The sequence below is a fragment of the Eleutherodactylus coqui genome, chromosome 13 (assembly GCF_035609145.1).
Source record: "Eleutherodactylus coqui strain aEleCoq1 chromosome 13, aEleCoq1.hap1, whole genome shotgun sequence".
In the NCBI taxonomy this organism is placed as follows: domain Eukaryota; kingdom Metazoa; phylum Chordata; class Amphibia; order Anura; family Eleutherodactylidae; genus Eleutherodactylus; species Eleutherodactylus coqui.
Genome location: NC_089849.1, coordinates 68,575,853 through 68,602,812, shown reverse-complemented (window position 1 = coordinate 68,602,812; position 26,960 = coordinate 68,575,853). Strand labels below are relative to the sequence as shown.

Genomic DNA, 26,960 nt, shown 5'->3' with positions numbered 1-26,960 from the left:
AGTGCAGTCTATGTTATTTTTCTTTCGAAAGAAAAAAAAACGGAAATCTGATGGAAGGGAAACAAAATTAGTCTTTTCTGTTTGCTTTTTTAAAAAACATTTTAATCAATGGGAAAAAACACCCGATTTTTTCCGTTTTATTCCAGTTTCTCACCTCCAAAAACGGAGCAGAGAGACGGAAACCCTGAACTGCGGCCCAATGGCGGCGTGACAGTCTTGGCTGAAGTAGCGCAGCACGCTGAACTATTTTGTCTGGGAAAACGCTGTTTGGAGTAACAGAAGCCGTATGGACCCCATTAGAGTTAATGACATCCGGCGTCGTTTGGGTCTGACCGGTGTCCGTTCCAGAGGATGAAACCGAACAGCGGGGCGCAGATGTGAACGGGGTCCAACCTTCCCCTAACTTCAGTATACCCAGACTGGGGGTCAGTGACCACTACCTCTAGCACTGCCCCCTCAGACCCTGGTATCTGCTCTGTATATATGGTTGTGCCTCTGTATATCAGTTGGCCTTCAGTTACATATTATCTACATAGTAATGTTCTTTTTTTAAACAAATGTAACCCTTTAATTAGCGGGGGGGCATCAGTTTCTGAGTACTGGCCAGTGTACCCAACACTACATGCAGGGAAGGAGTGGAGCTCTACAGGTGGGGCAGGATATCACCCAGTGTACGCAGCACACCTGTACAGGAATGTCATACAGCCCAGTGGACGTCAGGGAAGGGCTAGCCGGCCACACACCTCCACCACCCCCCGCCAGGAATAGTTAGAGCTGCGCCTGTCATTTCGGTCTACGTTAGTGGAACAGCTCATTTTTCAAAAAAAGGGGTGCGAGCACGCCCCACCGCCGGACCTTGGCTGTATGTAGAGTTCTCCTCCGGTAATGCTGCAGCCCGGCCGCTGACGGAAGCGAGCATGGCAGGAAGGGAGCCGCTGCTGGGCACTCTGAAAGGTTGGTGGACACAGGGGCGGGAGGTCTATGGGAGAGAGTGACATAGCAATAGCTGGGTGTGCTCTGAGGGGAGCTGGGACTACAAGTCCCAGCGTGCCCTGCTGCTGTATGTATGAGGCACACTCAGGGGTGAGGAGACCCCACATGGTCCCCCTACTACTCCGAGCTGGGGGGTTACTGTGCCCCTTCACCTGTTGCCCTCCACTTCCCCATAGAAGTCAATGATGATGCTGGTGCAGATTCTGATGAATGAGTTATTATACCTATCATCTCCGGGATAGCGGGCAGAGCGCACAAAGGTCTCCGAATGAATGGAGCCACGGTCACGCACGCGCACCGCCAGTCCAGTTAGTTTGACAGGACGGCTGGAGATGAGGGGGCTTCACGCGGGACGACTGCTTCATGTAGTGAGCAAGTTGCCGATACGAAATTGTGCGAGAAATCGCTCCGTAGTCACTTCGTTTCAGCGAGCGGCAACTAAGTGACCGGCGAGCGAGTCTCACTTGGTGCGAACAGGTAAGTCGTTCGCCTGTGAGCGGATGGAGGCGGGCGGCCGCAGAAGTCGCCCCCACTAATGCCCCACTTGGTCTAAACTACTTGGTTTTGAACGACTTTAGCACGATATTCGCCCGGTATAAATGGCCATTTAGGGTGTTTTTACACGGAACGCTTATTATCGTTCGCACTAACGAAAGTGAAGGATAATCGTGGCCAACAACCAACAAAAATCATTCACTTTCATTTGTCCATTTTATGGCCCCTCCACACCGGAGATCGCGAGATCGCTGCGAGAAAAACGCACTTTTGTTCATGAGATGTTTGCGCATTGTCTTGCATAAACATCACCGCCACTTGGGATTTTCTCGCACGTTTTTTCACACGATTTTGCCGCAATTTTTTTTTCACACGGAAGTCAATAGGACTTTCTAATGTTCACAACGCAGCGAAAAAAAATGCAAGAATCACTGGTTTCATAATTCAGCGTTTTCACTTACTCTCACATCGCACGAAAACCGCACCAGTGTGTTTTATCGCCAGCGTGAAGGCGCCCTAATACAGATGTAAAAATTAGCGTTGACTTCTCATTCGGCTTAAACAACACTCATTCAGTCCCTCATTCACTTATGCAGCGAATGTGAAGGGTTTCTCGTTTGAACAAGCAGTGATGTATCGGCTGTATAAACAGGCGAGCGGCCGCGTTAGCGGTGACGTCACTCGCTCGTTAAACCAGAATCGTCTTGTTTAAAAGGACCCTTAGGCTGGGTTCACACGGGGCGGATTCCCGTCGGAAATCTCGCGGTTTGGCCGCAGCAAAAACCGCGAGATTTCTGCCGGGAGAACCGCCGCAGTGTAAGCCGCGGCGGCTTTGAAGCGGCTCGGCCGCATGCTTTTCCGTTGCGGCCGGCGCTCCCATAGAGGAGAGCGCGGCCGCGACGTAAGGCTGGGTTCACACAGGGCGGATTTGTCGCAATTTTGCCGCAGCAGATCCGCCCGCGCCCGCTAATCTCGGGATTAGCCAGCCATGTGGATGAGGTTTCTCAGAAACCTCGTCCACACGGGACGGCTAATCCGCTGCGGGATTTACCGCAGCGGATTAGCCGTCCCGTGTGGACGAGGTTTCTGAGAAATCTCATCCACATGGCTGGCTAATCCCGAGATTAGCGGCCGCGGGCGGTTTTGCCGCTGGGGGATCTGCTGCGGCAAAACCGCGGCAAATCCGCCCTGTATGAACCCAGCCTTACTGAACTACTGTGTGAGATCCGAGGAGCGATAAGCCTTGGGGCGACTGCCAGGCACTCATACGCCCGACCGTCATCCTGGGTAAAGGTCCGTTCAGACCTGACAGCTTCTCGTTTGTCCATACAGGCAGATACATTGTTGCTTGTTCAAACGAGAAATCGTGCACATTCGCTGTATAAGTGAATGAGAGGGACTGAATGATCGCTGTTTAAACCGAATGATCAGTGAATGAGCCGATGATAATTTTAATGCTGCATAAAATGAACGATTTATCATTCGATCGTTAGCTACATTTACAATGAACATTATTGTTGATTTTCACTTGTTTGAATGTAAATGGGCCTCGAGCCGCACTAACCAAGCGCTTGAACTCGAACCTCCGGCAGTCCCATTGACATGAATGAAGCCGCGGTGCAGATCTATGCCCAATAATCCATTCATTTGGGGACCTTTATAGGCCCCTTTATTTTAGGCTCAGCAAGAGTCCGCCTTTGCTGATCAGCAACTGATCTGCTGTTCTGTGGATGGGAGATGCCTTCATTTGGTGGGACAAGCGCCTTAATGCACAATGGAACGAGCTGGTGATGTCATCACGCTCCTGCAGCCTGATTGGACAGGCAGATTCATTGTTGATTGGTTCAATAAGAGTCGTTGACCCCTGATTCAGTGTTTCACATTCCTATGTTTAAACTGAGCGAGAAGTGGACGACCTGCAGAAACCAAGCGACGAATGAGAAGCGGACTGAACGATCATAGTTCACTTTCATTCGTTCGTTCAAATGATTTATTTTTAATGCTCGTTCTGTCTAAACGCACCCGAAGGACTTCAGCTTCTCAGGATACAAATTCGATACAGTCTTGCTGTAACGCAAATTATAATTTTTTTTCTTCAAAGTTGTCCGTCTCGCACACCACACACGTAAAACTTTTTTACCTTACATAGGTTCCGCGAGATGTGTTTTTAGCATATGAAGTAGTGACATTGAATGGCTGTGATTGGTTCATTGAGCGCCTACACTGACTGGATGAGGCGGTGCTTGCAAACCAATCAGAGCAATCTCTTGCTGGAGGCGGGGTATTCAAATCCCGTTACCAGCAAGAGATGCTCTGTCGGCGCTGAGGACTACAGGGAAGCCTGTCAGAGGGATCTGGAGGGCGCCTGCTAGGTGAGTGTTATTTTTTTTTTTCATGTAGTGTAGCTTATTTTTGGGGGAGGGCTTATATTTCAAAATATACAACTTGTCTCAAGAAAAAACATGACCTCATATGGCTTTGTCAACAAGTTATGGCCCTTGCAGCAATACGATAATAAAAATTGCTTGGTCATTAAGACACAAAATAGGCCCATCACTAAGGGGTTAAAGAGGGAGATACTATTGATGACCTATGCTCAGGATAGGTTACCAATAATTGATCGACTGGTTTCCACCCGCTCAGGACCTTGATGAATCAGGTGATCAGGTGCCCACTGCCAGCACTGCAATACACAGGGGTCAGCAGAAGCAGAAGCTGCTGCTCCGACCCCTGTGTAGTGGCTGGTGCTTGTAACTGCAGGCACAGCTCTCATTAAAATCAATGACACTAAACGGGTTGGAGCATCGGCTTTTGCTTTGTACCCCTGTGTGTAGCAGTGCTGACAGCGGGCGTCTGATTAGCTAACTGGCTGGCAGCAAGTTTCTTTAGGATAGATCATCAATAGTATATTCCTAGAAAACCCCTTTAAGAACCGCCCATGAGTCTTTTCATGGCGGCTGTTGGGCCATATTCTGATACTATCGCCTTTTTAAAACAGCTGTTATCGGGCATGACAAAGGAAGGGGACTTCCTATCTTGCCCATTGGACTCCCACCATGTGATCACAGGATAATGGGTTGCTATGGCACCCGGAGGCTTGAATATAGCCTACGGATCAGCCAGCTACAGTAGCCTATAAGGCTTAGCCACTGGGCTCTTTTCCATGAGCGTATATCGGCCAGCATTTTCACGGCCGGCCGATATACGCTTTCATCTGGGGCGTAGAAGCTCGTGAACGGGCGCACAAATCTAACGTTTGTGCGCCCGTTCACATGGCATGGGCCCCAGCGCATATGCGCTGAGGTCACCGTGCCTTTCCCCTCCCCTCCCCAGTGCGGCCAAACTGTGGGAATTCAGTTAGAAATCCGCCCCGTGTGAACCTCGCCTAAAAGAAAAACTTTAAAGAAGTTATATAATACATTATATGTACCCAAAAATGATGTCGTTAAAAAATACCGCTTGCCTCGCAAAAAAACTTATATGACTATGTTGACGGAAAAATGTAAAAGTTATGGCTCCTGGAATGATATTAAAAAAAAACGAAAAAATTAGTTGGTCATTAAGGCGCAAACGGGTTTTGTCACTAAAGGGTTAAAGAAGACCTGTCAGTCAGGTTCACTGGCAAGGTGAGCTGCATACCCCATTGCCATTTTTATTATTCATGTAGGCTTCCCCTTCCCCATTTACCTGCAGCGGCTGCCTTTCGCATATGGAGCCTAGTACTAGTCCGTTGTCAGCCGGACAGCCTCCACTGCCCAGCGGTATTAGAAGCTGATGTCAGCCATCGTGACAGAGCATTGGAGACCACCCAGCTGACCATATCGGACTCCATAAGTAACGGAAGCCATTGTGGGGGAACAGGAAAGGGGGAGAAGAAAAGTTAAAAATGGCAATGGAATCAAAATATGCAGCCTGTCCCCTTTTTCAGCTGCACTGTTACAATTAGTTGTAATATTGGGGTTGACTTCTTTTTAATGGCCATTACCAACTTGTAACAAGACCGGACTGGTGAGGGGGGGATGTGAGAACGTAGGGGAAGCTGCATGTCACTAATGCGCACACAGCTACATCTCGTCTTCTCTTGCAGCTTGTGTCCTGAGATGTCAGACCTCCAGCTCAGATACCATCACGGATGACTCTCCTCACGTGACTCCACTGTGCGATACCATAGAGTTGATCCTACGTAAGGGACTGAAGAGTAAGTACTAGCACCCATCCTCTTAATATATGATCACAACAACCCCTTCCGATACGCCGTATTTGGCATAGGACTGTCATTGTTGTAGAAGCCAGGGCAAGTAGATGTTAACATAGAGCCTTTCCAGCTTACCCAAGTGTTGTATGGACGGCCATTGATTGGAATGGCCGCTGCAGAGGAATGGTCAACCTCCACATCTCCTGAATGCTGAGGGTGAAGAATTTCATAGAGTTGCTGCTTTTACAGTAAAAAATCCCGCTGTATGTTAATGCAGAAACTTATGGGATGCTATGGACAATTCACATGGCTGTGTTTTCATGCCATGTGCTGCCCATGTATTCCATAGACACCACATGTCTTCATTGTAGCCTATAAGGCTATTCATGTGAACGATTTTTTTTACATGGACTGGTGGCCCCTGTGGGGAAATAAAGATTGCTGCAGGTCCTATATAGACTTGTCCATATTGACAGGTGAGAATAGGATACGCATTGTGCAGTGTCCATACAGTGGGTGCATGTTGCTTCTAGGGCCACACTCGCATACAGACATGTGAGTTGGCCTTATACTTACAGTAGTGTGTAGAAGAAGATTTTTTGACAGATGTCCATTAATTAATGCGGGCCATTGTTTTCCAGGTGGAGTGCTGGGGTTGAAGAAAAGAGATTACTGGCATTGGATGGAGGAACTTCCACAACATGATACCTGTGGCAGGTGTGAGCCAGAATATATAGATGGTTGATAGAAGGTCTTCAGCCTGACATAGCCGGGGTTTAAGGGGACATCCCTACCATCTGGTCCTACCCAGTGAGTGGTGGTAATGTCAGACTGTGCAGGACACGCCCCCTACTGGTAACACCTCATTTTCAATTTATTCATACGTTTCTAAGAGGAATTACCGAGAAACCTCACAAAGGAGATCTAAGAAAAGCTGCTCCAGAATTGTTATGTCATGGGGGGGTGCAAGTATTTACTAAAACATCCACGTCAGGAGAGCTGCCAGGTCCTCTTTATTGGATAGATCTAAGGATTCATGTAGTATGTTCTCCTAAGGCCCATTTACACGCAACGATTATCACTCAAATTGAAACCAACGAATTTGCGCGGTCATCGTTACGTGTAAATGCGACGCCATCGTGCACTATTCCTTCACTTGTTTATCGTTGAGTTTCAGCCCACATAAAAATAGTCGTTAGTTTGTTTGCTTCTCGTTTGGTTTAAATGACCTTTGTTAAGTCCTTTTGAAAGACTAAACGACTGGAGGGAAGGGGTGATTGTTTGATCAGCTAAACACAATAACTGCTTGTATACTCATACAGCAGATGACAATGGCTTTTCTTCACACTAATCAAAAACCTCCAGGCCAGAGATTCTTCACATAAATGCCCGCCCGCCAGAGCAAACAACATCTACAGTGTTTACATAGCTAACGAGGGAAATGGAGAGGATTTCAACTGATTATCTTTAAGTGTAAAGGCCCATTTAGACACAACGATTATCGCTCAAAATTCACTCAAAAGCAGTCTTTTGAGCGATAATCGTTGTGTGTAACTGCACTTACATCGTGCAGTGTTCATTAAACCAGCATGTTGAAAGACAACGATGAACCTTATCAGGGATTCACAGCGGGATACAGCTGATACTATTGTTTCAGCTGTATCCTGCTCCCTAAACACAGGCGGGGTATGAAGAACACAGCGATCCAGCTGTGTTCTGCATACCCCGCTCAGAGCGCTTGGCTGTATAACACCCAGGCACTCTGAGCAGAAAACAGCTGGATGCAGAAGACAAGCGACCCAGCTTGTCTTCTGCATCCCCCGCTCGGAGCGCTCAGCTGTATAAGAGCCGGGCGCTCCGAGCCGAGATTAGCTGGATGCAGAAGACAAGCGTGTGTAAGTGGGGCTTTAGTCTCTTTGTATATCCCCTCTCACAATATAATTGTCTTTTTTTTTATAGGCTCTCTCATATTTCTGTCATGATAGAAAAGACTGTGGTCTGTCCCAAGGTGTTAACCTCACAGGGACGAGGAAGATATTTTCTACGCATGGCCCTCAATAGAAAAACCTTAGCCGTCACAGTCCAGCATTTGCAGCACACACAGAAATTACTTGAGGTGGGCCTTGCCAGTTTATTCTTACAGGGCTATCTAAACTCCGTTCATGGGAGACCAGGAGTCTAAGGGCACTATTACACCTTTGTGTTTTTTGTCTGTGTTAAAAAAAATAATAATAAAAAATGCACCAAAACCACTCTTGGAATGATGTATGTGTTTTTGAAAAGGCACATGTATTTTCCATTTTTCAATCAATGTTAATTATCCTCAGTGTTTGTGTGTTTTTAAAAACATATGTTTTTTCAAGTGTGGTTTTTAAAAGGGTGTTCCCACCACGGCTTTTATGGCGGGTCGGGCAGACATGGGCAGGAGCGGTGTAACTCGCGAAGGTCCTGTGTACCAGCTACTGCCGTATACTAGACAGTATTCGTATACAGGATTGTTGGAATCCCAACTGCTTTGCACACAGGCCAGATCTTGGCCGTGATCTAGGGAGGTAGATGGGAGCGTTGCCAATGGGTGCAGAGGATGGCACCTTCTACTATGATGAAGGACCTGCGGAGGGTGGGTGGTTCACTAGCACTTCCTGAGATGCCATCGCTTAGCATCATGGGACTTGTAGGCAAGAGGCTGCTGCCATGTTTACTGCGGAAGTGATACATGCAAACAGATCTGTAGAGCAATGGCGGCACGGGGAGGATAAGGTTCCTTAGCAGTGATAGTAAGGTATGGGGTGCTGCTCCTTTACACTAGCACCAATATTACAGCGTTTGTGACATTTTTATTTAGTGGCCAGAAAACCCCTTTAACAAGCTGCTCCTCCACACATTATTGTCTGGCTAACTACATATCTTCAGGGCTTAAGGCCATTGCGCCTGCCCTACGGCGATTGTGCCGGTGGCGATTGTGCCTGCCTTATGGCGATCGTGCCTATGGCGACCGTGTCTGCTTTGCAGACCTTCAGGTATTGTATTTTTGGCTTTTTCAGTGAATGTGTTTTTTTTCTTTTTCCTCACCTCTGTGATTCCTTTAACAAGTTTAGACTGCACGGTGAAGAACGGTAAACAAAAATTGTTAATTCAGTACATATGGCAGTCAAAATGCAGTGAGGCAAAAATGGAAGTAACTTGTCTTCCTCACTACTAGTGATTACTAGAGCCCCAGGCCTCCAGCTCACACTGCAGATTTACAGCACATACTGCAGTTTATAGAAAAAGCTCAGAGTTTCGCTTTCACGAAACTTTCTGGAAATGGTGCCTGTCTGCATCTGATTTCCCATCTGAGAATGTTTGTTATTAGACCGTCTGACACTTATACACCAAGTATTTCTTGCTACATCCGTCTTGTAACTTGTGTTTTTTTTTATTGCAGTGGTACGATCCTCTACACTCTGTGCTGGGAAACGAGGAGTATCTGGGTAATTCATCCTTTTTCACAATAACCTGTATACTAATTGGTTACACTTCAGGTTTGATGTATTGTGTTTGGAATATGTCACAAGTAATGGTTAGATTTACATTGTCATGTACACACACTTCCAACTAATTATGTGGGTATGACTGCAAAGGGTTAACGTATTTCAGTCACTCAATATTGTGCTAACCTTCCACTATGGTTGCAAATTGAGTATAGAGCACAGCCCATATACAGTACTGTTCAGCAGTAGTGAAAGGCTTAAAGAGGTTGTCTGCCCATTCTCCTGGCATCAGCGCTCACATCCTGTGTGCCAGGATGCCAGGAGTTCCGAACGCTGACGCTGCTTCCTCTAATTAGCAGCAGAGACTGAGAGAATTGTGTGACTTGATCGCTGGTGATGAAGACAAGTAAGTACCATTTTGTTTTGTTGTTTTAACCCATTTGGCTCACATTTTAAAAAAGTTAAAGGGGCACTAACGTTTTACCCAGCTTATTCTATTCTAATATCCGTTGCCTGTCTCATCAATTTTATAATATACTTTCATTAAAAATGTTGTTGTTTTACTAATGTAAATCAAGTTTGAAGTGTCTGTCATTAGGGGTCTCCCTTCCCACCGCTCTGTAGTCCACTGCCTGTAGTTAGGTATTGAGCTTCTGTAGTTACTGGGATGCTAGAATGTGGGGAACAGTCTATCTTCATAGGCTGCTCCCTGCAGTTACTGGCTGATAGATCTGCAGACTCAGTTGGGGAGACTTATGAAATTTTCTAAAATAAAAGTTTTTTTTGTTTTAGACAGTTTTTATAAATTTGCTCCTGTGTCTGCAATTTCCATAATCTCTGCTGTTACATTGTGTGTGTATGTCTGTATGGATTTCTTTGGGTTCTCTAACCATTTGGTCAGAATGTTTCTGAATGACTGAGTTGTCCTGGAAAAAGCAGAGGCAGGCATTCAGATATGGCCTCCATGCAGATTGGATCAGCGACAGCGCAATGCAGCGTGGGAAGTGAGAGAAGGGAAGTACAGGACAGTGAACTACTGGCAGAATGCTGGGCTTGTGTCTGCCCCCTGTCTGAAAGTGGATTGCAAACAGCAGAAAAAAGGGTTAGACCACCTGAAAATCAGAACTTAAAAATATGAAATTGACATACAAATAGATGCAAAGCCGTTATGAAAAGAGAAACGCAGAGACCTGCCACTTACAGTGCGCTCTAAAGCCTTCTGTTCCCGAGGGTGGATGGGAAAATGGAGCACATTCCAGCTGCAGAGCTCCCCTCTTCAACATTTACACTGTCCCATTGTTCAGCATATCCTCTTATACTTTTCACCCTGGGTGTCCATTAATCAAATCCCTGGTTTAGGAATGGGCAGCCAGGTAACAAGGGGCAATGAATATTTAGTGGTCCACCACCTTGTATTTCCTCCCCCTCAGCTGGTGATGGGGGGTTGCTTGATTTGCATGGCCTAATTTGCATTTGGCTATCTCTGGCCATATTGGAGTGACAAAAAGTACCCTGTTCCTTAAGGATAAGAGAGAGACCCCCTGCCAAGTTCAAAGGGCAAACCAGATTGACTCTGGGTGCACCAAATATATATATACAGTCCTGTTACAGTTTCATCATACATGTTCCCCATATAACCAGCTAATATATACATTTCTCTTATAGAGCCCTTCCTGTCTTTGCTGCTGGTGATCTCGCAGAACACTTTTGCGCTTGATCTGCAGGTAAGTCAAGTGCGTTATATACTGCCGAAATATCTTCCTTAGCTGTTTATGTATAGTTTATACATGTCTTGTTAACTTTAAAGGTGGCGTGAAAGGGAGCTGGTGGGATATTTTTTATACTCCCTGGATCCAGTGGTCTTCCCATCTCAAGATCGCGCCGACACCATAAATCTAACTCTTTTCACAGTGCCGTGCTCGCACTCTTCCATAGATTTGTATATGGGTGCATGTGAACGGCTCTGAAGAAACAGTTGGATTTGCAGTTCTGGCACGATCTTCAGAGGGGGACACTGCTGTATCCAGGGAGCGGGGAAGTATAAAAAATACCTCACCTGGGATACACTTCAATGCTGTCAAATTCTGTACTGAAATCTGCAACACATTTGTCACTCTGTCTGCAACAGAACATGAATTTGTGTAAAAATATGGCACTAAATCTGCTACATGTGAAGTCACTCTAACGGTGAATGCACGCGGGCGGATTTGAATTGCAGAATCCAGAGCGGGTGACCACCTCCGGATTCCGGAGCAAATACCGCCCATAGCATGCCGTGGTAAAGGGATTTTTTTCATGCACACTAGCGGAAACCAATTGCACCAAAAGTCACAGCAAGCTCCACTTTCCTGCGGTGTCCACACGGACGGCTTCCAATAAAGTCAATGGAAACCGTCCGACCCGTGGCCCATCCGCAATTGAAATTGCAGACGGGCCACGGATTCTACAGGAAAAGCAGGAGTTTTACAAAAAAGAAACATTTGCACTGTCATGTCCAACGGCGAGCTGTGTGGACCATCCGCTTTGCAGATGAAGACTCAAGAAAGAAGTTACGAGCAGATGCCACTGCTGCCAGGGCTGGATTCTGTATGCGGAATACGGCTCTGCCATGTGCATGTGGTCTAAGAGTATGTTTACACGGGGCAGAGATGCCACGGAATGTCCACAGCGGAAATTCCGCTGCAAATTCTGTAGCACCTCCACATCCTAAACGGAGTCAAATCCCAACATTGGTGCAGATTTTGACTTAAAATCAACCACTTACCCACATCTGATTCAGAAGATAGTGTGCTCGCCTCTGAAGTCTTCGGCTGTTAGCTCACTCCTGTAATATGGCTAATCAGAAGAGTAAACCTGAGATAGGAAATTAAAATAAACGTCTTCTATTGACCTTGTTGGAAACTACGTTCCTCATAAATCGCCATGCTGCAGATTTTGACTCTGTTTTGGATGTGAAAATGCTGCGGACATTCTGCGGCATTTTTGCCCCGTGTAAACGCACCCTAAATGTCAGTGCGGCAGTTGCGTAGAAGTATTCTAATGTCTTACTATAAATCTCTTTCTCATCAGAATTCTAGTTTCCTGGATGAGAGCTGGCTCCTACCTGTAAGTAAGGATAGATATTTTACAGATTTGTAACAATGTCTGAATCTATAATTCTCTCCAAAAATGGCAGGAAATTTGGTGACTTTGCATCCTGTAGGATAAGATCTTGCTTTTGATGAATAGAGATCATTTTTAAATGGGCTGTCAGACACATTACCTTAAGGCTCATTTACACGCAAAGACAATTTTTCAAACGATTGAAAGATTGGTAGTTTTATCAATCATTTTGCATAAAGTGCTAATGGACACTAATGTCCATTAACACTTTATCAGCTTCATTTGCGTCTAAATGAGCCTCCGGAGCTGCTTGCAGAGCACAGCATGTGGTTTGAGCTCTGCACACAGCTCCTTTGTTCTCGCATTGGCTGTCCGCTGAATACAATGTAATCTCCGACAGCCCATGGAGAACACAGCGTGCAGTCCCTGTTATCTCTCTCCGGCTGAACGATGGATTTTCAAGCTTACCTTAAAATTATCGTTCAGCTGAAGAGTAAACGATGGCAGTGTTTACACGCAACGATTACCACTCATATGCCGTCGTTTGAACGAATTTTTAGCGATAATCGTTGCATGTAAATGGAGATTTAGCTGATTTGCTCTGTGGAACTACATAGCAGCATCTATGCTTGGCCAGTCAGCTGAGTTGGCACCAAATTGACATAATGGGCACAAATTATATTGATGCCCTGAGCAGGTGTTTGGGAGAGGATGCAGGGGCACCCATTGGTCCTGGTGACAGCTTCTCTTCAGAGCATGTGAAACGTTCTCTTTAGGTGGATAGTGCAGTAAGTTACACTTTCACCTGCCTAACACACCCTAAACTAAGTTATGATGCTGTGAGGTGAGATGACAGGGAGCTGGGTGATCCACATTTAGTGGATTATGGGCTCAGATCTCTAACCAGTGGCTTTGCATGCAGACCACCTTGCCTGGTCAGGTTTAATTTGAATGCTGTTTGCCCCAATCTCTGTCGTCAGGGAGCCAGGTGATGTAATTTTTTTTTTTTTTTTTTTTACTCGCCCGCTCCCTGGTTTCTGCGGTGCCCGCTGCTGAAGTCTATGTGGTGCACAAAAATCTGACTCTTCAGAGTCCAGTGCGTGCGCTCTTTCATACAAGTTTATGGGAGAGCATGCAAACAGGACTTGAAGAGAGTCAGGCTTTCGTGCGCCGCATGGAGTTCAGTGGTGGGCACCGCAGGAACCAGGGAGCCCAGGGAGTATAAAGATAATACATCACCTAACTCCCTGTCACCGTAGTTCATGGTGCTTTAGGCGGGTGAGAAGTTCCCTTTAAGAGTTGTAACTTCCCTTAACGACTCGTATCTGAATTTGGTGATAGAACGATGTAGTTCAAGGAATGGAAATGAAATTAAACAGCAGATTACAATTATTTATAGACCATTTAGGTCTGATCTCTCTTTAAACCCAAGGTTGTCAGTTATCCACTATCCATAGGGCAGGGGACAACTTTCAGATTGTTAGGGATGTGACCGTTAGGACCCCCTCTGATCTAGAAAACAAGGATTTAGTGCATCCAGACTTGGGTGGAGCGTCAGTCGACCGCCACTACATCCATGCGAGGACCTTCGGGACCCCAATCTCAGAATTGGTGAGGGCACCAGCGGTCGCACCTCCACTGATCTTGACCACTGTCTACAGGATTGGGAATAGCTTTAACCCTTTCCAATCCAATTTGTATCCTGGTTTTCCTAGGGGGCTTACTCTTTTTCTGCCGTTATACAACAGCGCTATCTGCTGGCTAAAGCCAGTACTGCATGAGGTGACACGTTGGATAGGCTCCGACAGCAGAGAGGCTGGCAATATACAGTAAGAGAACCCCGACGGACGTCTTCCAACATCGGAGCTGTACAGCCTTAAAACATAATGTCTTCAGATGTCAGACAATGGATTGGAAAGGGTTCACCTCCAGTACTGGCCCAATCCTTTAGCATTACTGCAGGAAAATGCATATTGATTGTATGCATGTAAATGTGAATATACCATGCCTTTAGAGATAATCCACAGCATAACGATTTTGAATGGATACTAATAGTTTATCTTCCCAGGAGCGTGCCACTTATCAAACTGTCCCGTGTCGAGAGTTAGGGATGGTACTGAGGTAAGGACTTTGAAGATCCGAAGTACAATTATCTTTACTGCCGCACATTGTCCTTGCTGTCATAACACGACTACACCCCTTACCTGTTATCACATTGAAATGTACTGCCAGTGGTAACTACTCCAGGTGTCACCCAGGGAGTGTATCCTTGCAGCAGGTCTCCCTGCCCTAGCCTCATCTACGCCCTGTAAGATAGTGCGGCCACTCCTTTAAGACATAGACCGCATTACTAACTGGTTTAGCTAGTTCTATCAGGACAATAACCCATTTCGTTTCCTGGCAAGCATTCACCTATTTTTCCTTCTCTCTGATGAGTGAATGTTTGCAGTGCTGACTGTACAGGGCATTTAATCATTGACCTGCGGATGTTATATAAGCCAAATAAAGCCTTGTACCCCCTATATAAAAGGGCTTGTCCAGACCCTTGACCCAAAAGCTTACAACACCAGAATATAACCAAAGGGGTAATACTGACGTTATTGATCCCGTGTTGCTGCTTCAGGTGCTCCACTGGTCTTTGCTCACCTGGCTACAGCGATGGCATGATCATTGGCCGCAGCGGTCACCTCTGAGGTCACCGCTGCGGACATGATGAGTGACCGCTGCAGCCATGTGAACAGGGAATGTAAAGGTCCAATGCCCTTCAGAACATTTGAGCAGTCGGGCACAATGCTGGCAGCATGAAAAAGCAAAGTTGTAATAACTGTATAATGGACATGTTGGTTATGTAGATGTTGGACTGAGAATGTTAGGGTTCAAAAATCGAGCTTTTTAGTGCGAGGCAATAACACAAGTGTGTAAACTCTTTATCGGAATGACACTCTTAATGGACCTTTTTTCCCCCCCCTTTTTCCAGATATTTGGAGGGCCGTGTGATTGTAGTAGAGGTGCTACCGGATAGTCAAACTGAAGTAGATGAGGTGGTTCTGGCAGGAGATATCATTGATGAAATTAACGGTGTATCACTAAGAAATGCATATAATGGACAGGTGAGCCGGAAGGGACTGATATCCAATGCTATCCAACAACATAGAATCACTTCTGAATAAAAGTATACTTATGTGGTTTCTGCTTACTAGACTTGACTGTTAAAGGGGTTATGTCAAAATATATGCTTATTCCCTATCCTGTGGCTAGAGGATAAGTGCCTGATGGATGACAGAATGACTAGTATGGTCCCCCATGGATAGTGAGAATGGAAGTCCCGCGTCCCCCTGTATGAGTGGAGTGGCGGTCAAGCATGCATGCTGCCACTGCTCCATTCATATGCGAGACACTGGACCCCTGTTGTTTTGATCAGTGGGGGTCCCAGCAGTTCTGCCCATACTGATCAGACACTTATTCCCTATTCTGTGGATTAAGGATAAATTTACATCTTGGGACATCCCCATTAAAGTTAAATGCCTTCCTTAAGGGTCACAACTATAGCACTGTCCCAGGGGATCTTCGCTTTGATGTTGTACAGTCCTATAGTACAATCGATGTGCATCTTCTATGACTCACATTTAGTTATTTTGTCCATTTTAAAGTTTAGTCGCCATTTTAAAAAAGTCTTGGTATGACTTTAGGGTGAACTCAAATGTGGCAGATTTGTTGCAGAAATTTCTGCAACTGAAAATTGGGTCCATTCATCTGACTGGGGTTGTTGTTTGTGTCAAGCATATGGATTTTTGCAGACCCCATTTAGATGAATGGGACAGTCACATTTCTGTAACAAATTGATGCATGTAAATCCACCCTTAAAGAGTAACGGCACAAAAAAGAACAAAACACTTTTGATGTGTCAGAGCAAAGTGTCAAATGTTTTGAACAGTGGTGATCCAGGTCCTAAGACCCCCGCAGATTGCTGAAATGAAGAAGCTGCAGCGTTCACCCAAGCACTGTGCCCCTTCAATTGGCATTGTTGCTTGTCCGCTGCTCTCGGCAGCTGAAGACAGACGCATAGACTTCTATGCACCCATCTCTAACTTCCAAGTGGAGCCAATCGGTAATGGGGACAGCTGAAGAAGCACAGCACACGGGTGAGTGCTGCCGTCCCTTCAGGTCAGCGGTCAGCAGGGGTCTCAGCACCCAGGCGCCACTGATCAAAACTTTTGACATGTCAGAGGTTTTTTTTTGTTTTTTTTTTAAGTGCAGCTAATTCTGGGATCAGCTACTCTTTAAACAAGTTTGAGGCCAAAGCATTACATGTATACTTACAGCAAAAAAACCCTTTTTGATAACCCTATTTAGGCAGGCGCTGTACTAAGTAAGTTGAAGGGTTTGCCGCTTATCTTCCAAATGATCCGTTGGCGATGGAAAGATGGGGAGGTGTTCCGTCCTCTTATACCATATCTCAAAGAAGTTAAAGAGAAAGTGCCTACCTTCCAGCTACAGCAGAGCCCCAGGAACCTAGAGATGGGACCTGAGCGTCCGCAACAGGATGGAAGGTGAGGTCCTAAAGTACTTGGGGTATTGGCAAACTGTTCGTTCTTGCAACTAATGTCCGTATTCCATTTGTTCCTTAGGCTAATGTATTCTGCGCAGTATCTGGGACAAGCAGACGTTGGAATGGTAAAGGGCAAACGCTAATATATCACTTAGTATTAGATTTCATGTAGTGCAGAACAATAGGTTCTCGGATTAAAGACTATTAACTGGCTCTCCAGTTGAACCGATCTTCCACCCTGACGCCCTTTCCTCACTAGAGAATCCTTATGGTAGTCATGGTAACCATTGTCATTAAGATGGTAGCGGTAGTCCGAGAAACTCTCTACTGGGATGACATCTGTAATTGGATGTCAGTACAGTGTAAATAAATAGTGGGTCAGCAAAGCTAGGCACTCGCCAACATTTAATTGCCTGCTTCTTTCTGAAGACATGAGTGGAGCCGCAGGAAACCGTATGAGGTCAGTGCAGGGTTTTATTTCTTTCATGCTGAAATCCTTCTTTTATATTGCCTTGCTGAGGGTGAATACGATTGCACATTCCTGTTTTAGGCCAGATTCACACAGGCGTATTTGCGTGTTCCCATTTTGCGTGCACGTTTCGGTCGTGCAAAAAAATACGCAACATGTTCAAGTCGTGAAACTAATTGGCCATTTCAGTGGCTAAGAGCATCGGTGCATAGTTTTTGGGCCCAAATGCACGCGGTTTGCACGCACAAAAAGTACAGTAAAAAAAACAGGCGCTCATGTGAATCTGCCCTATGTAGTATAAAAATTCTCTGAGAATAGTCTAACACTTAATTAGATCCATTGTACATTTTTGTTTCCAGTTTGGGGGCAAGGAAATTCTAGATGCCGGCATCACCAAGGTGAAACAACAGAACTGCCCCCCAAAGGTGTGTTACTTGTTTTTTTTTGTTAAAAATTTGCCCTTTGGGTCTGTATCAGATTCATTACCATTTCTATTGTTTTCTAAGATTACTCTGAGAATAAAAGCTGAGAAACTGTTGCATGGCTTGACCATCCAATAGGAGGCGAGAAGATAAAGGCATCTTTATTGGTTCCTCCTATTTGTCCCTCCCCATGTACAGCTAAACTACTGCTCACCCCCAGCAGTATGTGTTCCAGCATTACTGAAGAAGAGGCCTGCTTGCCTCGAAACGTGTTTTATTCCTAGGTTACACAATAAAAGGCGAAATAAACCAGTGGATATGGGAAGGCGCCAAATTGATGTTGTTGTGTACAAAGAAAAAAGTTCTTAAATAATGACTCACCTGGTACCAAGCAGGGCCCCCCCTTTTTATCAGAGGGACTCACCGCTCGGCACCTGAAGTCCAAGTAGGCTCGTAGATATCAGAACTTTTATCCCAGGTCCTCTGTTCCCGGGGTCCAGGGCAGCAGCAGAGAGTAATCCCAAACACTTCAGAGTGAAGGGGTTAAATCCAAGTAACCACTATTGGGTAAAAACTCTCTTGCACTCCAGAAAAGTTATTGATATCCTTAATATTTAATAACCCCAAAGATGGGGATTAAAACAAACAGACTGACAATATTCCGTGGCTAACATGCAACGCGTTTCTGCACCTAAAGCCCCCTTATCAAGCATAGTTAGATCACATAAAACACCTGTTTATATACTCTACACTGTCCTTTACCTCCATCATGTGGTTGCCCCGCCGTATTCTCGTGGGGCACGCATCGCCGTGGTGGATGTCGCTGAATCTGGACATCACTTCCGGAGCACCCTATTCCGCGTCATTGCGGCTGCTATATTGAACGCATCATGCGTTCCACCATGGAGAAGGGAATCAACGAGACATGTAACGCTGCCCTTCTACATAATTGCGGTGGTTGTGTGGAACGCTGCATGCGTTCCACTGCAAATGTGGAACATATGAGACATAGAAGTTACGTCCAGTGTGACCAATGATGGATTATTGGGACCGTAGGGCAATTTACCTTTTTTCCTCCAGAAAATAAGACATTATGGGTATACTGGAACGCATGATGTGTTCTATTCCTGAACTACACCCCATCACTAGTCATTATTAAATACATGTTATCACGGATACATATAAATACATATTGGAATTGTGAATACAAATGCATATTAGAATTAAAATAGACAAATAATCTACATGTATAATAACAATAAAACATACTTATTACTGCATGTAAAACAATTGTATGAACCTCGTTGTTCTAATAAACCGTATTGTTAGAAAGATACCAGACTGCTCTTAAAACGTACTCAAAGAGGGAAAAAACCATGCTGGGAATGTTTTATCACAAGGGTACAAGATTGTTACATTGTCTCGAGTGTTCCGTTTAGTCCACCTGGGGCTAGTGCATCTAATCTGAAGATCCAAGACATTTCTTTCGCTTTAAGTTTATTGAATAAGGTATTATTTCTAGAGGAGTGACTCTTAAAGGGGTTGTCCCGCGGCAGCAAGTGGGTCTATACACTTCTGTATGGCCATATTAATGCACTTTGTAATGTACATTGTGCATTAATTATGAGCCATACAGAAGTTTTAAAAGTTATTCACTTACCTGTTCCGTTGCTGGCGTCCTCGTCTCCATGGTTGCCGTCTAATTTTTGCCGTCTAATGGCCAAATGCGCAGTCCGGGTCTTCTGCTGTCTTCAATGGGGCCGCTCGTGCAGAATGCCGGCTCCGTGTAGCTCCGCCCCGTCACGTGCCGATTCCAGCCAATCAGGAGGCTGGAATCGGCAATGGACCGCACAGAAGCCCTGCGGTCCACAGAGAGAGAGGATCCCGGCGGCCATCTTCAGCAGGTGAGTATGAAGACGCCGGACCGCCGGGATTCGGGTAAGTACTACCCGGTTTGTTTTTTTAACCCCTGCATCGGGGTTGTCTCGCGCCGAACGGGGGGGGGGGGGTTAAAAAAACAAACAAAAAACCTGTTTCGGCGCGGGACAACCCCTTTAATAATGCAGGATCCTTACCATGGGTTTGTAAGAAGTGGCGGGACACACCGTGTTTAGTAAAATCCTTTACTTCTGAGGATAGAGGCGGAGCTCTTGACCGAAGGGCTATCGTTTTGTCCGTCAAATCAGATTTGTTTAATCTATTTGTTGATCTAAGCTCGCATTACAAAGACATCTTTCCATTAAAGAAAATAATATGGGTTTTAGTAAATACATCACCCACACTGATTTAGACACTAGTCTCCTTAAGGATATCAATAACTTTTCTGGAGTGCAAGAGCGTTTTTTACCCAATCTTGGTTACAATAAAAGGAGAAGTAGGCTTTATCTGCTCACCTCCTGCTTTCTTTATTGGATGGTTGTGCCATACATCAGTTTTTTTCCGTCCTTCATTCTGCGTCTCTACATGCCTACTTCCAGTAGGGTGTCCACCTGGTTGGGCAGCACCTCCATATTGTTACATCACCTCTTCCTGCCTCCATGGCTTCTGGAAAGCCTCACAAGCACCATGACGGGGTTGCTCTATCTGCTTCTTGCCTCTTCACACCAAACCCTTTGAGAATAAATCCGTGGTTGGCTTCATATACATATAAGAGCTCACCTTTAGTGGGGGATGTGGAAACGGCTCCGTCTCATTTTCCCTTTTGTAAGGCTACATTCACATGGGCGAATGCGATAACTACCCGATATAGCGCTTGTCAACATGCGTTTTACCCGCGGGTGTGAGGCGATGAAAAACGCCTTGCATCACTTCAGTGAAATTGTGATCCTCCGGCGCTTGTGTCATCAGAAGCCATCATTATTTCCCCACCTCACTATTGGACTGTGAAGGCCCTTTATGACCCCTCGGTCAGCGCTCACCTCTGACTTTATCTTCTGCAGGATGTTTTGCTCGATATCAAAGAGACGGAAGTTGCAGTAAAGGACAAGGAATCCTCTGAGGTAAGCGGTGGGGATAGAAGTCATCTAGCACATTAATGATGAGCGGTTTGCCAGTCCTGACTGTGTGTTCCTGCAGGTCCTGTTTCACTACTTGTACCCAGAGATTTCCAGCGTAGGACGAAGGCTGGATAACAGAAGGATCTTCGCTTTATGTGCCGTGTGAGTATGATGGCTGCTCTGCAGACACTGGAAACGTATTGCTGAGGTTGAGAGATTTTCCATAGCCAAGAGGCATTGGCTGAAGTACAACAAAGTGCTACGTCTGAGACTCCTTCACAAACTTTTTCTACAAGTCCTACACAGAAGCCTATTAGAAAAAAAAGCCATAAATACAGATGCCCAGTGCACTGCATCTTATATGTCACTATAGTCTTTCTTGTAACATCTGTCTGTAGTACTTTTTGGCAAGTAAAAAAATGAGTTGAAAAATACTGTTACACCACAGTGATGTTCCTGCGAGGGAAAAGCCCTGTAGTCCAACAGAAAAAAATGAAATCTGGAGGATATAAGGGGTTTTAAAACACAGGCCTATACCCCTGTGCTTTAATCCCACGCCATAGTAAAAAATACATTGCAGGATTAAAGCTCCTGCTATCTCGTAGGAGCAAGTCGAGTCCTCAGATGTCAGTGACAGCTGAGGACCCGGAGGAGAAGGCAGAAGCTGTTTTTAAATGAGCGCTATGTAATGTATAGAGAAAGCGGAAGTGCTGCCTCCACTATTTAACCTGGTGATCACTGGATTCCCACTGGCAAAAGCAGAGCTGCAGGTTCTTAGAAGACCCAGATCAGCTCTGCCAGTGACTGTTGTTACTATTGGGGGATGTTCTTCCCTGTGATATCACGGGTGACATAGATGTTAAAAAAAAAAAGTTGCAAAAATAAGTAAAAAAAAAAAATTACAGAAAATATATAAAAACAGTGACCCTCTGCTGACCTAAACCGCTGCCATATCCAAGGCTATACAAATTACAGCCGCTAAAGAAAACCTTTAAAACCAACTCATGGGTAAAATCCTTGAAAGGTGTCTGGGCCTTTAGGACTGAAGCAGTTTGGTCCTTAAGGGGTTATAGTAATAGGTCCTCCTCCCAATTTGCTGCTACTACCTTTGCAGTATAGCCTTTCAGTACACGTACAGAACTGCTCCTAATCTGTGTAAATGTAGGTTAAGGGTGACGTGTGAATTTTGGTGCAGATGATCTCCATGTGGAATATTCCAGCCCCGGTAAAGGCACCTTCACACGTGGTGTATTTGCTACTGGCTTTATGTACCAAATTCAAACCTAAACCCCTCTATGTGGTCCGTACTGTAAATACTGTGAAATTTCCACAGTGATTCCAGCCCATAAGAAGATGGCCTAAAGGTCTATCACATTAGGAAAATGTGGCCACTTTCAGAAAGGGTACCACTGTCATCCATGGGGTTGTGTGTGATCATGCAAGTCAGGAGTATTTATTTTAAGGGGGGGGGGGGGTGAACTGCAGTAGTAAAGTACATGAACATGGGCCGTTCTTGTAAGAAAGCAGCCATTTCCATAATGTGACACAACACCTTTAGGGCACCTTAACCTGCTGTGGAAATTTTGCCGCATTTAAAATAATAATAATCTTTATTTATATAGCGCCAACATATTCCGCAGCGCTTACAGAACAGGGGCAATAGAAACAAAACTGCGGTTACATGCAATAATCAGTTGATGGAAACAGTAGGGGTGAAGGTCCTGCTCCAACAAGCTTACATGCTACAAATAATGGGGTGATACAGAAGGTAAAGGGGCTGGAGATGTGCGCGGTATGGGGAGGGGGAGAGTGAGGGATGCTATACACACAGACAACGGTCAGACATAAGCCGTGTGGTGGCTGAATCGGTGTGACCGCAGGGGGCTGTTGATGTCGGCTAGCAGGGATTGTAGTCACTCAGGCAGAGTGAAGACGGTTTGGTTTCGGAGATGTGTAATGGATTACCCAGATAGCTTTTGGTAGTGCGTTCCAGAGGACCGGTGCTGCTCTGGAGAAGTCTTGGAGGTGGGAATGAGAGATTGGAATTAAAGGGGCATTTAAAGTACAAACCGTTTGGAGATTTCTAAAGTCTTCACATGATGTGTAAATTTTCCACCACTAATTTGCAGTAGGTCTCTTTATGCTGCAGATTTCTGCAGTGGAATTCAAACTCTGGTGAGCAGAGTCAGTGGACCAGGCTGACAGTATGCACTGTATATAATCATATATGTATAGCTGAGTTATACCAGCTGTACATGCATAATTCTATACAGAAGATAGGCAGATTATACGAGCGTGGTCCATACCGTTATATACAGGGGATGAACATCTGCTGTATATAGTGATATGGAGGATGTTGGTGTAACCTGTGTATCTCCTGTATGTAATTATATATGTTGAGCTGGTATAAGTTATACATCCTGTATATAGCGATATCGGCCATGATGGTATAACCTGGGTCTTTCTTGTATATGATTGCATTTCACACACAATTAAAGAAAAAAAACACAACAACAACCTGTTAAAGCCATATGTGTTTTTTTGAATAGTGCTTGCATTACTGGTTCAGAAATGCAGCAAAAGCAAGAACACAGCCTAAGGGGCTACAACCAGGAAACTTCATGGTTGGAAAGCTTATGCCAAGGGAATAGATTATGTATGTAAATTTGTCTTGTAGCTGTATCCAGCGTGGTATAGGGCAGGGTACACATGGAGGGCCCCGGCTGAGCCTTTAGCGATGCTCCTGAGTTCAACAAGGAAGAGTAGAGGGGATAATAACCTCACGGGATCTAGACTCGATGCTTCCCGTCCACGGCCGTGATGGAATATCGCTAGCGATATTCTGCCGCGCGGGGAAGAGGTGGAAGCACTGACAGGTCTCCACGGTGAGCCTATCTAATAGATAGACTCAGTGCGGAGAATCGCTATGATTCTCCACTCATGGATGTGCGGCTGCACTTTCCATAGTTTGCCTATGGAAAGCGTGTCATGTGAGGTCTGCAGGCGATTTATCACTGCGGATCTCACAAAGGCTGCCTGTCCATGGGCGAGTTGTCAAATACATCCCAGAACTGTGTTTGCCTCCTTTGCTGCTGCATCACACTACTGACTAGGACATTTTAGTCTGAAACAAACAAGACAACTTGGGAAAAGAGCTCTGATATAAGGTGGTCTGTGCTGGCCTCTCCCTGCCATTGTGTATAGGGAGAGGGATTAGTCTTCAGGCAGAAAGGCCAATGGCGCCAGTCCTGTGCCACCATTCAGTCAAACCTCAGTGGTTTGGGGGATTTTCTGAAACAAGAAACCATGTCGGTGTGCATGCCTGTCCTGAACGATGGGCAGTATGAATCTGGTTACAGAATCCCTTTGGCTTCACCGATGAGGACTAAACACAGCTTTATTGCCACAGGACATATGTTTACAGCCTGGCTGTCATGTATGTAACGCAACAGGACATAAACTTATGTCATATGGATGATCAGCTGAGCCTGTGCCATCCTGCAGCAGGAGTACATAACGACAGTGATTGTTATAGATCACTGCATGTAAAGGGTTCAGAGTTCTTTGATATCAGACCCCCTACAATGTAACCAGAGGGCTAATGGATTGCCATGGCACAAGGATGCCAGCTACAGGCACCCTGGCTTGGTATTGTAAGCGATAATGCACTACAAGGTACTGCACGGCCTTGGCATAGCTGTTATGGTTCAAGTCCCCTACGGTGCCATAAAGTGTAAAGAACAAAACCCTTTTTTTTTCACATTTTCCTCTATTTGTGTGATATATCAGCTGAGCCTGTGAAGCCTTTACATGCTGCGATCTATAACAATCACTGTCCTTATGTATTCCTGCTGCAGGATGGCACAGGCTCAGCTGATTTATATACAAATAAAATTATCACCCACATTTTTTTTTGTATCGTGTCTAGAACACCCATTTATCCTGCACAGCAAAAGCTGTTAAAAAAAAAAAAAAAAAAGGTGAAATACTTGTTAGTTTTGCCTCCCAAAAACCAGTAAGGCTGGATTCACACAGGGAGGATTTGCTGTAGGACCGCTTATGTGGCAAAGCCGCTTCAAAGCTCAATTTTGTCTTGCGTTTGTGTATTTTGTGCGGTTTTTCTGCACGGTATGACGAGTGGTTAAATCTGCAGCGCTGATTAAGTATTTCCAGCGTTTTGAGTTGCATTTTTTGCTGCGTACATGGAGGCCTATGGACCAAAAAAAAAAACTGCGGGAAAACTTTCAAAGAATTGACATGCTGTGTCTTCAAAAACTGCGCCACAACAAATCCGCACTACGGAAAAATTCTGTCCTGTGAGAACAGCTTTTTGCCAAAAACCATGAATGGCACTGCAAACACAGCTGGTTTTTTTCCATCCTGTGGATATGCAACAGCAAAACCGCCCTGTGTGAACCCAGGCTAAGGCTGGCTTCCACAGGTGAGGGGTCATTGCAAGATCTGCAGCGATAAATCGTGGAGCTTGTGACACGCTTTCTATAAGATAACTATGGTAAGCACAGCCTACTGCACATGAGCAGAAAACCAAAGCGGCATGCCATGATTCTCCACCGTGAGCCTATCAGTAATAGAGGTGCATGTGTCCCCCTCCCCACAGAATATTGCTGTTCCGTTGTGGTTTTGTACACTACAAAATGGTACAAATAAAAATAAAACCTACAGCAAGCCCTGATAGAGCTCAGTCCATTGGGGCAGGGAAAAGAGGAAGGAAAACAAGAACCCAGAAATTGTACTAGTAAAAAAAAAGCCAGACAAATAAGCATATGGCCTTTGAAAAGTCAAGATGAAAATGCCCCCAAAAGTCATTGTGGCCAAAATTGGCTGTCTGTAAGGGGTTAAAGGTGTTGGCAGCCATGCTTTTTCCAACCTTGAGCTTCTTCCACACAGCACCACTCTTGTGCAGGGGCTGTGTCTGGTATTGCAGACTTCCATCAGACAATCCTATGGAAGGGGCAGCAATGTTTTCCTAACTCTGGACCACCCCTTAAAGTCAGCTTATGGAAGGGGATGGCCAAGAACATTACTGTGGGGGCAGGGAGATAACAGTGGTAGGGTGCCAGTAGTGGCTCAGTGGGTCCTGACAAACACAGCTATAGGAACATGCTCTCACTAAAACTATATTCATAAAGGCAAGCTGGGAAACCCAGCCGGATATACTAGTCTACAAGTTATTCCTGCATATGTGAGGTGTTCCTACACAAACCCCTTGCTTCACCTCTGACAGTCCAGTTCTCTGCTGCTCATTTCATATATGCTGGAGGATTGGCAAGTGTTTGATTGCACAGCATGTGATGTTCGAATGTCCGGTTGAAAGCAGGTAATGTGCTTCAAATGAACGTAAGAGGGGAAAAAGGTTAGATCAGGCAGTGATTTTAACCTCTCAGAATCACAGGGGTTAGAGGGAACGGGACAGGAACAGAACTCGACTAGGTACAACTGCATTCAAAACTAGTTCATAATTTGCATGAGTTTTGTGCTCATGGGAGCATAGTTAGTGGGGTTTTTTTAACCTCATCCACATGGACCAGAAATTTAATATGGAAGTCTGCAGCATGCCCATTTTATTTTGAAAAATTAGGACAATTTTCTTCTTTAGTGTCTAGGATAGACGTCACCTAACATACATCTGGACCCTAGCACGCTGTAGTGTGTTCTAGATGCAGCTCAAAACAACACTTGTACCCATCTGTATGACTGACACTCTACTGTTCCCATTAGAGAGAAAGAAAGTAGCCAAGATTTGCCTTCATTCAACTGCTTTGTGTTTGAAGCTGCCAGCAACAAAGACTCTGAAGAGATCATAAAGCGCATTGGTGAGTGGGTCTCATCTACTTTTACCTTCACTCCCAAACATAAAGTTGATGCATAAAGACATGGTGTTTCCTGCCACACATTTTTTTATACTAGTCATATGTATATATTACCCTGTGGGCAGACTGCAGTACAAAGTCAGTGGCTACAGTCCTTGTTGCTCATAGAAGCAGATGACAGCATTGTCTCTATAGTCTGAGTTTTAACTATCCATAATGTCAATTCTTGCAATAATTTTGGTGCATTATGTCCCATGTGATACCAACATGCCATGTCTCTTTTGCAGCAACGGGCTTCAAGCATACAGAATGGTTTGTGTGACCTACAAGCGGCAGATCTCTACAATGGCTTATGTTCAGACAATCTTGTTTTGTACAAAAAAAAAAAAATCTATTAAAGAATTTATTTTGTTTTCTACTGAGTGGAGTAAATAA

General features: G+C 45.2%; 1 protein-coding gene across 2 annotated transcripts; it reads left to right on the top strand.

The window, feature by feature from the left end:
* Positions 1-678: 678 nt before the first annotated feature.
* On the top strand, positions 679-26,943 carry LOC136588228 (uncharacterized). Of its 2 annotated transcripts, none has more exons than XM_066587291.1 (16): positions 679-954; positions 5,576-5,686; positions 6,325-6,400; positions 7,643-7,799; positions 9,111-9,156; positions 10,822-10,880; positions 12,226-12,261; positions 14,327-14,379; positions 15,236-15,368; positions 16,612-16,808; positions 16,887-16,932; positions 17,636-17,701; positions 20,638-20,697; positions 20,774-20,856; positions 26,434-26,528; positions 26,813-26,943. In XM_066587291.1, the coding sequence occupies exons 1-16, from the start codon at positions 918-920 to the stop codon at positions 26,845-26,847; spliced, it is 1,290 nt and encodes a 429-aa protein (XP_066443388.1). In that variant the 5' UTR covers positions 679-917; the 3' UTR covers positions 26,848-26,943. The 2 variants fall into 2 exon arrangements, with proteins under 2 accessions (XP_066443388.1, XP_066443389.1); XM_066587292.1 differs by having other exon boundaries at positions 680-954; positions 5,553-5,686.
* Positions 26,944-26,960: the final 17 nt, after the last annotated feature.

What these genes read in the sequence shown, in the direction of transcription:
- LOC136588228 (XM_066587291.1), top strand. Translation starts at nt 918, where the DNA reads ATGGCAGGAAGGGAGCCGCTGCTGGGCACTCTGAAAG. An exon ending in ATGAGAGCTGGCTCCTACCT is followed by an intron (nt 12,262 to 14,326) that starts GTAAGTAAGGAT and finishes TTATCTTCCCAG; the next exon opens with GAGCGTGCCACTTATCAAAC. An exon ending in GAGTTAGGGATGGTACTGAG is followed by an intron (nt 14,380 to 15,235) that starts GTAAGGACTTTG and finishes CCCTTTTTCCAG; the next exon opens with ATATTTGGAGGGCCGTGTGA.